The sequence below is a fragment of the Clupea harengus genome, chromosome 13, assembly GCF_900700415.2.
Source record: "Clupea harengus chromosome 13, Ch_v2.0.2, whole genome shotgun sequence".
Lineage (NCBI taxonomy): Eukaryota > Metazoa > Chordata > Actinopteri > Clupeiformes > Clupeidae > Clupea > Clupea harengus.
In genome coordinates, this window is record NC_045164.1 from 25,585,179 (window position 1) to 25,596,183 (window position 11,005).

Consider the following 11,005-nt stretch of genomic DNA (forward strand, 5'->3'; position numbering starts at 1 on the left):
TGTTTGTTTCTGCCTCAGCTCTTTTTTGAAATTGAAATAGCATCGGCCTCTGGATAAAATCAAGTTTAAATTGTGCAATCACTGACTGTAACGGACTAAAGCTGATCCTAAATGGTGGGTTTCAAAATGCTGAGTTCAACAGAGTTTAACATTATGGATAATTATCATTACCATGAAGCCTCTGTGCAGGTAGCTGATTGACTGTAATTGGGACGTAACATAAAACTCTTCTTACATTCATTTTATGATATTTCTCCTCTCCACTCCTCTCCTCTCCTCTCTCTCTTCCTCTCTCTCTCTCTCCTCTCTCTTTCTCTCCTCCTCTCTTCCCCTCTCTCTCTCTCTCCTCTTCTCATCCCTCTCCTCTCTCCCCCTTCTCTCTCTCCATCTCTCTCTCTCACCATCTCCTCTCCCACTGCGGTTGCTGTCGGTTGTTCTCTGCAGCAGCCTTCTCAACAATTATGAAGTTTGAGGTCAGTCCATCAACTGCTCTATTAAACGTGATGTGGAGTTTTCTTCACTAACAGGTCAGGATTCTGTCATAAAGCTCTTCAGTGAGACACAACAGCATACACTGGTTTGAATGACTGACATCTTGTCTTGTTTGTGAAGAAATGCAATGTGTACCATTGCGCCAAGGATACCTCTTCACACGCATTGTGACCTCATAATGGAGCTGTTATGACATGACTGTGGGTGTGTGGATGGGAGGCCTTCTTACGCAAGTAAAACTATTCAGACACATTCACAGCACAAATCTGGTCCATACATACCAAGCAATTAATTGTAAGAATACTAGTTGATTGAGTTGACAGATGTAGTAGAAGAAGAAAAGGGATCACTCATATTTACCTGAACCTTACCTTTCATTTAAATATGTATGCACTCGTACATTTACGAACACACAAATATAAGGTTTTACGTAGACAATCAGATGTGAACGTATGTGATACACTAATACTTCTAATACTAATACAACCTTTTACAAAAATGGCTCAGTTACCACTGAGTTTTTTCAAAGTAAACTTCAGGGTTTCAAGACTGAGGTATCTTCCATTTTTTTCCCCTCATGCAATATAAATGAATTGTCACACTGGTGTCCACAACAGTGGCCGGCCTAAGGACAACGCAAAAAAGAAAAGCTGTAGGAACAAAAACCCCATATAACACCACATCTAAAACACCACATAGACCCATAGCTAAAGGGTAGAAATAGACCAACAGCTCTCAACTGATACGTGATTACAACAGAATTGTGCCATTTTGTGATTGATCCTGATAATTCTTCCATCTGGTTACAGAGACAACAGAAACCCCTGTACGTGTCCATGCATAAGTCTATTTTACTTCAGTTCTATATCTCTGGTGGAAGAGTAAATTACCCGGCATGGTTCTAGCAATTATCCCCTGGACTTTCTTCCCAAATTGCAATGGAAGAGAAAATTGTACTGGAAAATATAGGAGCTATTTCTAAAGGGCTATCCATGGGGAACATGAAAAAGGGTTGTTTTTAAAGTTTGTTCCCACCCACACTACCTTGAAGCAACACAGGTCAGTCCCATCACACATCGACTGCTTGCTCCCTCTGCACACAGTGAGCTCGTTATGAGTCAACGGTACCAGCCTCCCACACACACACACAAACACACACACACACACACACACACACACACTCACATACAAACACACACACACACACACACACACACATGCTCCCACACACATATGTACAAATACACGTTTACACTCACATCCACACACAGAAGCACATACATCGGCATCTCTATCCTCTCTCTCACACACACACTCTATACACACACACACACACCACACACACACAAACACTTTTCATATGAAAGGAGATGCCGTGTGGAAGGGGGCCGTTTCCAACTTTGCTGCTCTTGTAGTAATTTGCTCAATATCTTGACAACAAGAGTAAATGTACATTAAATTGTATTCAGTCTATAAGAATACAGGCTGTGCCACACACACACACACACACACACACACACACACACACACACACACACGAACGAGGAGACACAGACAATGACAAGGTCACTGTGACACACTGCACCAGTTACACTAATGAATCCGTTGGGCAACCACATACTGTATGCTTTGTGGGCGAGGTCTATGTGAAAAGCACTTTTCCCCTGCAGGAATACCAATATATGTGGCGAGTATTGATCAAAGCTGACCTTGCGTCCTTAAGGAAGGAGTGCATCTGAGTCACAGCGTTAAAGCCCCCTCAACCTGATATATCAACTGAACAACAACACAGCTTTTCCATTTGATCTTTTTCACACCTGGGTCAAGCAGTCATTTTTGCAATGACAGTGTGATCAACAGCTGACAAAAAAACGTTGTAAGTGGTATTCAATCTGCAAAAGAATAATTGCATGGAAAGAACAACACAGACTTTCTCAGACTGACAAATTACCCCGTGCAATTTGAAGCTGTCAAAAAAGCCATTTAATTCTGCCATAATGAAACAGCCCTTATCCCAATTCCGAAACATAACAGGACACCACCATATGAATGTCAAGGAAGATGACATTCTTGAAGAAAACTCAAAACTAACAAAAGGATTATCAAATATCAAGAGAGATGACAGATACTAATGTATAAATCCCTGATGAACCTCCGCAGACAAGAACGTCTTCAAATAAAAAAAATAAAAGTGCATTGTGAGTGGTGTCAATGACTTGGGGGGGGGGGGAAATCACCAAAAGTAGCTGAGATTAACAGGGTTCATCTTGCTGATCAGCTAGCAAGGTAACCTATAACCATGGGTTCAAATCACACAAACCACACAAGAACAAACACAAGGACCATTGAATGGAACCTAAATTTCCCTCGGGATTAATAAAGTATAAAGTATCCATCTATCTATCTATCTATCTATCTTGAAATAGCCTAAATGTTTTCCACGTCTTCTAAGTCGCTATATGTTATGACATCTGCATAGTATAATAATAACACCCACAGAGTTGACAATAACAAAAGCCTGTAAAATAGGGTAAGTAGAGGATGGTCTCTAACTGTCTAAAGTTGAGTAATGCTTAAACTCAAAAATGTTAGTTTTTTGCACCAGGGCTACTTCCATCTAAACACACACACACACACACACACACACACAAATATCTTGTAAGTCAATGAGCATCACAGTCATCCATTCTTACACACACACGCCTAGTGCAACAACTAACTACCACAGTTTCCAAGAGTGCTGTGACCAGTGAGGTGATTAAATGATCTTGGCAGTGAGAGAAACATCCGGGCTAAATTTCTAAGATCACACTCTAAATTGTAATGAATTAAATCTGCAGCATCCAGCTGTAGAAATTAGATTAAATTGCCCTGTACTGCCTGGCGCAAAGGCTGCAGAAATACTGTATACCAGAAAGGGTGTATAGGGTTCCTTGGTCTGCTACTATGTTTTGTGTCTAGATGACATATGAACCATATTATGAGCAAATAATTACTGCAATACAATTATATTCAGGGGATACGGTTAGACTTGTCACACTTCATTCCTGAAAACTTTTCACCACAGTATACCAAAGTCTCGACGGCGCAAGATTGTCAGTAATTCTCCACCAATTGAAAGAATGCAAAAAATAGGCTCGTGGCACAGCATCCTCTTCGCCAACGGACAAATGAACTCGAACAAGGTAGCCAGGTCAGCAAAATTGAACTGTGCATGGGCAGGCGATCCAGCATGCTTGTAAACACCAACAATAAAAGATGCAAGCTCAAACAACGCAAATGTGCGAAGCGGAGGAACAGGCATAAGTTTATTTTTAAGTAGCCTATGCTAGTAGCCTTTCAAAATTACACGTTCTTAATGGTCAGACATGGCCCGTCTGGGATAGTTACATTTAAATTTACAACAAATTACGGAGTGTCTGTCACATAGCATCTTTTATTGTTTAAATGTTGCTTAAATTAGTTGTACTTACCTGTGAGCGGATCATAGGAACCATCTAGTTCTCTGGAATCTGACAAGCTTTGGTCCCTATCTTTCGCCTTCATATTTATGATGTTTCAAAATATTAGCCTTGAAACAAGTGAGTACCGTAAACTGGCACGTTCTCACGCTTGTCCGTGACTACTGACTGGAAATAAATGATGTGTCTAAAGATACCAAAAAAGTGACAATATCAAGGTCTTCCACTGTTGTGCTCTCAAACTGAGTCCGATTTTCTTGTCAATGAACGCGAACAGCGCGCGGAGCCAAGAACTCCTCTACTGTGTCTCGTTGAGGATCGGCTAGTGTAGATGCTGTCGCTGAAAATATCAAGACCAGACTTGTAGTTACTCAGCAGCACCGAGTCACAGATCTGAACAGAAGATGCTCCGCTTCGTTGTAAGTAAGTGTACTAACTCCGCGATGATGCTTGGCTGGAGGTGTACAGTCATCTGAATCATCGGCTTGTCCAGAAGCTGAGCTGCGCGTGGCGTACTGGTGAACTCACCTCAAGTGACAGGTGCGCACGGAAAGCTTTCGGGATTAATCGTGTTCAACGGCTTTTGTAGAATATACTTTGACATGATTTACAGTTTAACTGTGACGACAAGAAAATGCTCACGCAAATGTAAAATGTTTTCGAAAGAGAAAGCCTCCAAACGTGCACATCTCACTTTGCATAATGCTGTGCGCGTGTTATCACGTGTTATGATGTGAAGACTAAATATATCACTATTGTTAAGGATTCTCGGTTTGAAATGTTTCCTACCGTTAGAAGCCCGTTGTGTGTAACGGACTGACTTAAAACACAAACTGTATGTTGATTAGGTGTTTTTCTGTTAGACGTGTTGTGGTTTGTAATGAGATGTGAAATGTTGTCATGACACATTTCATGTAACAGGTCATGAAATGCATACTTCCTGCACAGTGACATATTTTCAGCGTCAGGGTGACAATGTTTGTTGACATGATGTGAGGAAGGAACTGCATGTTGAAGTCAACAGGCTATTACAACACACACACTCAGTTTACTATAAGAAACATATTGTACTGAGGGCACATCAACTGTAATAGATAGCCAGCAAGGACCATCAGTGTGGCTCTGATAATTTCCAGGTGAGGACAATGATCTGTGTTTGTGTAGGTATGATGGAAGGTTCACCACTGCCTTGATTATATGAATCATATCATCAATATCTCTCTCTCTCTCTCTCTCTCTCTATATATATATATATATATAAATACACACACACATATATATATATAGAGAGAGAGAGAGAGAGAAAAATATTGATGATATATTCTCTCTCTATATATATATATATAGAGAGAGAGAGAGAAACATTGATGATACGATTCATATATATATATATATATATATATATATATGAATCGTATCATCAATGTATATATATATATATACAAATACACATATATATATATATATATATATATAGAGAGAGAGAGAGTATATATAGATATACACACACTAGTTTATAATTATTAAAATGACAAGAACCACCTGGAAAAATGTATAGTACTTTTTGGAGGAACAGTCTGCTACACTGCAGTTTCAGCAGCAAGTGAAACTACTGCGCTCGTTTCATCTAAAAATATAACTTAATTATTCTAGGCCTTTGACTTCACCATTTTCCCTAGTGGGAGCCCCGTGCTGGCCAACAGAAAACAGACTGTCCCTTTCACCTGGGTAAAGCAGACGGGATACCGAGAGCAGAGCTGCATGCAGTTAGCGCTCTGGACATGAAAAGTAGAGTAGCACTCCGTGAACCAAACGCCTGAACATCAAAGGGGGGTTCACTGTACAGGAAATGATGCCCCATTCCCGGCTCGTTGGCGAAATGTGAGTTGGAATCGAGAGCAAATGGCTTATAGGCATCCAAGTGGTTTCTAGGGATACGTGTTGCCTGCTTGTTTACACTCTACGTCCTCAGAGGGTGCCACATTCATGTTACATATAGACCGTATGATTCCATGTTTAGACGGCTCTACGCAGGTCAGAGATGTCAACAGTCACTACCCTGCTGGGATTAGAGTCTTATGTAATTCAGAGGTCCATAGTGTAATTTGTCATGCTCTAAATGCAGCAGATTAACAGCCTGTTGGCTTGCGTTTTGAGGTGTTCAGTGATTAAATCCAACTGAATCTTTTTTTTTTCAGTTTGTTAGACCTGGGAAAGTAGCTTTTTTGGGTGGATTCCCTCTCTGTCCCTTTCTCATACCACTCTTTTTCAAGAGACATTTGACCTATGCTATCAAATCTGAGTCCCACGACGTGAAATAAATTACTGAATAACTTCCCATGTTCGCATATATAATTGCCTGTGAGTGTCTGCTCTGAGGCACTGCGTGCAAGCCAAGAGGAGAGGAGTGACAGCCTAACTGCTTTGATAACAGTTCTATTTCTATAGCAACCAGAACAGAACGTGCAGCAGGTAACATGGGCATATTTTAAATTCCAAGAATAACTGTGGGACATCTCCGACTAGCTTTCATTTTCACAAAAGTGAATAAATGTTCAAATTCTTGTCGTGTAAAACTAGTGCTTCTCTTGTGACTATTTATTTGTATTTTAAAGTCATTAGTGTGAAATGAGTGAGCCGTGGTCATTAAAGATCCTCTGTGTCCATGTAGCTTCATTTGGTTTATCATGTAAGCCCTCCAGATTGAGGACAATATATATATATATATATATATATATATATATATTATATATTATATATCACCCTTTGCAAGGTGGTGTTGAAGCAAAGTACTTTATCTTCCCAAAGACACCCCCAGCCACGTGGTCCAATCCAACTGCTTAAAAGAAAAACATCATCAACCCTCACATTCTCTAGTCTAATAACAACATAATATTCCACAGTCACAGCCGATTGAATAATGATTGGATTTCAGTGTGAGGCAAATGCTAAAATAATACGAAAAGCCCAAAGCAATCGATCAGGAGTGAAATGGCAAGAGGGCACTATCTGTGACTTCAGGGTAAGGAGGAACGGATTTCACGCTGTTGATATCACCTCATCTTGAGCTGAAGGTTGTTCAAATATGCTTTTGTTGTGTGTGAGCATGATCAAGAAGCAGTGACATAGAAAATGTAATCCCTAGATTTAATACGCAGATCTGATTAGACTCAAAGTGTATCCATGAATTCCTCAAGATTGTGCTCAGTTTTTCTGGATAAAAGGATTCTTTGCACCAGGTGCTCAAAATGGATATCACAGGTTAAATCCAAAGAACTTGTTATGCAAAGCTGTGCCGCAGACAAAACTGCTTTTCAATGTAAACGTACTTTTTCCAGCGGAGAGAGCCTTACACAATCACCTGTAACAAGCAATGCATTTTTTTTTTTTTATTTGATGCAAAGTTTAACCTTTCTAACCTAACTATTTAAATAAATTGCACCGAAAGCAAGTCTCATTTATTGAGAATGTAATAAACCTGTGAAAATTGTGTATTTAAGTATGGTACATAGATTTTTAGAGATGGTTTCTATCTATCTTTTGAATGCAAATTTTGACCTTTTGCATAGGAATTCCTGAATGGAACTTGATTCGCTTGGGGGTGGGGGGGAGGGGGTGGATTAACTCACGATTCGCATAGGGTATGGCGCAACTCAGGTTGATGGAAATGGGTTCCGCATTTGTTGAGATTTTATTGTGTGTTTACATTTAAGTTGCCCAGACAACGTCCAATGTTTAACCCACAGCTGTTCACAACTCCTCCCTTGATTAGGAGAGCATCCATTTCTAACTAGCATAACACAGCACAGACTTGCATTTAATTCATTTGGCTGAATTTTCATGAAAGCGCTTAAAATATGGGAATGAGTTGGATAGAAACCCAGATACTGACACTGGAATTCTCTTTAGAGGGAACCAAATAACATTATGCACTTTTCATGAGGGAAACAAAATTCCCATAACCTTGAAAGTTATAGTAGTCATAATTGGGATATTTCAACATTAGATTCTTCCCCTGGATGCCTGGTGGTTTTATGATAATGCATCAGTAGTGCCCACGTTTCCAGGGAGTATCACAACACTGCATAGAAATCCTCATTCCTAAAGGGGTTGACGGAGGGCACCACTACCACTCACGACTCATCCTGCAGTCAACTTCTTTATGACCCTCAAGGGGTATCTTCATGTTAAGGTATCTTCTAAAATCATTGGCTAAATCAACCGCCCTGTGATCAGTAGCCAGATGCCCTTGCCAGAGAAGTCTCTCCCTGGCTCAGGAGGTGTGTGTGTGTGTGTGTGTGTGTGTGTGTGTGTGTGTATGGTGTGTGTGTGCTCAGGAGGTGTCACAGTTTAGCAGGGGAGGTGCCCCCTAAAGCACTGCCTCCCCAGGGCTGACGGAGCTTGTTAACATAAGACTCTGTCTTGGTCTGTGCCCCATTTAAGCTCAAGCGGGGGCAAGTCGATTGTCCTTGATTCAACTCTTTGCATCTTTCATGAGTCATCCTCTGCATATATTGATAATCTTGTCCTTAAATTCCAAAACTCAGCATCAGCTGTAGACAAAACGGTTTGCGAGTGTGTGTGTGTGTGTGTGTGTGTGTGTGTGTGTGTGTGTGTGTGTGTGTGTGTGTGTGTGTGTGTGTGTGTGAGTGTGTGTGTGTGTGTTTGTGTATCCTGATCCGACCTGGCTCTTGTTTCATGGCATTGTTTCAAAACATTTTACGTAGTGCAAAGTCTGTTTTAGTAACTACCATGACCTGACTGTTTCCCAGTATACACTTGTATGATTTGACATACATTGATAACCAATTGGTTTTATTTACACTCAACTCCTGGCTGAATTCCCTTAAAGTTGTGGCACAACATCTGTACGGTTATGCCATGTTTGGTTAAATATTTCTCTATGATGAAATGTGATAGGTGGCCAGAGGTTACCTACCTCACCAATCATTGTTTTCTTCTAAAGTAATATAAACACAATGAAAATGTATGAAGAATGTGTCGTGTTGTTGTGGAATCAAGAATATGGTTCTGCCACTTTAGATGCCATAAAGTGAAATTATTATTCTTACAGAACAAGCCAGATGTTCCTCAAATGAAAAAAATCTCCATCACAGGGAAATAACATAACTTCAAAGACAGGAGTGATAACATGTCAGCATCTGATACTGCATTTGAGGCATCTTCTTTAAGAAATAACCGTGTGCATATCCTCCACAAGCCTGGGCTGTCTAGAGGATGTTAGAGCAAGAACATTTAGATGCGGCCTTTAATTATAATAATTACATATTACATTTTCAAATGGGTGTTCTTATGTTCTCGTGCCAACAAATCCAATGCAATAACTGCCAAATAGACCTCATTCACAGCCAATTTCGATCCGCAGAGGCTTATTAGGCCCGTCTAACTCCACTTTAATATTATTGCTATTCCTCTTGGCTCCGATTCGTCCTTGTGCTGCAATCCAGCGCTTGTTATTATTCTGAGTGCCCCTGCATTGCTTACCAATATATTTAAGTCCAGTGCACATTGGGATGTAGGTCCAGACCCTGCTGTGGCCCAGTGCTGGGCTCATTACCAATCTCCTTCCCTTCCTGGTCTTTCTGGGCCCGACCTCAGCCATCGTTACCATAATCCAAGCTGACTGCCCACCCTCTTTCGCTCTCTCTGTTCCTCTCATCTCATCTAATCTCATCTCATTTTCCCTCTCATCCATTTGTGAAGTCCAAGGTCAATGAGGAGTAATACGAATTCCCATCTTCTCACCGCAAAGTCATTCAGTAGAAATACGGCAACTCGGGGAAAAATAGGGCATCGAGGTACAACTGGAAGTCAACTCTGTACTGTAAATGACAGAAACTGCTGAATTTTGGGATGTGGTCAGTGTTGATTTGTGGGAACATCCTGTTGTTAGGTGACGTGCACCATTGCAGTGACGTGTTGAGGATTGGTCAAGCACTCTCACACAGATGAGGAGTCATGTCTCGCTGTGCCATTGGAAACATTGCATGTAAAGACCTGCACACTCATACCCTGCCTAACAGTGACAGCAGAAGGGGATCAAAAGGCTTTAATAAGTCTAATTAAAGGATTTAAGAAGTATAATAATACACTTCTAACGCTTTGCTGTGCTAAAGAAGCAGAGGGAGAGAAGTGTACTTGACATCATGGCTACTCTTTAGAGATTACTTTACCCCACGCCACTCACCCAGACACACACACACACACACACACACACACACACACACACACACACACTCACCCAGACACACACACTCACCCAGACACACACACACACACACACACACACACACACTCACCCAGACACACACACACACACACACACACACACACACACACACACACTCACCCAGACACACACACACACACACACACACACACACACACACACATACACCTCACGCCACTCACCCAGGCCTCCAGTGCTCATGTGGGCTATCTGCCGGGCCTTTCTGTGTGGAGTTTGCATGTTCTACCCGTGTTCACTAGGGGTTTCCTCCACTAAGAACCCCAACAGAAAGACATGCAGAAGAACTGAACTGTCCGTCCCAGACCAAGACGGATCCCTTGACTTGGTCCCCGGGCACCTAAAGGCTGCCCACTGCTCTTGGGGGTCCTGGAGGAAGGACAGTCCAGGATGGGAGAAATGCAGAGAGTAAATTCACAGCGACCTCAGGCCTGCGTCTGCGTCTGCGTCTGCGTGTGTGTGTGTGTGTGTGTGTGTCCTGTGTCGCCACTATATATGCACGTGTGTGTTGCAGTGTGTCGTTTGTGCGAATAAAATCTGACAATTATTATTATATATATCACCTCTCCAGCCTATTCATTACCTCACACTAAGCTCCCCGCTGTCAATAAACTCACCGAACCTGGCCTGGTCCAGTGGGGCTGGCCTGCTCCAGCAGCGGTCCGCAGCCTGTCCATACTCAACAACAGCAGGGGATGTAAAACACGCTCCCCTTGGCTGCAGGGGATAATCTGATTGTTTCCTCCGCTGTATTTGTCAGCTGGCCTTCGTGCAGAGCCTCAGG

General features: G+C 41.7%; 1 protein-coding gene across 2 annotated transcripts in view; it reads right to left on the bottom strand.

The window, feature by feature from the left end:
* Positions 1–4,542, bottom strand: part of LOC105900836 (Kv channel-interacting protein 2) — a 193,449-nt gene extending 188,907 nt beyond the window's left edge. The window contains exon 1 of one of the 2 annotated variants that reach the window (XM_031578619.2): positions 3,966–4,542. In XM_031578619.2, coding sequence (XP_031434479.1) covers positions 3,966–4,038 — 73 coding nt within the window. In that variant the 5' untranslated portion in view covers positions 4,039–4,542. The remainder of the gene's footprint in view (positions 1–3,965) is intronic. The other variant, XM_031578621.2, reaches the window with a different exon arrangement.
* Between the last annotated feature and the right edge of the window lie 6,463 nt (positions 4,543–11,005).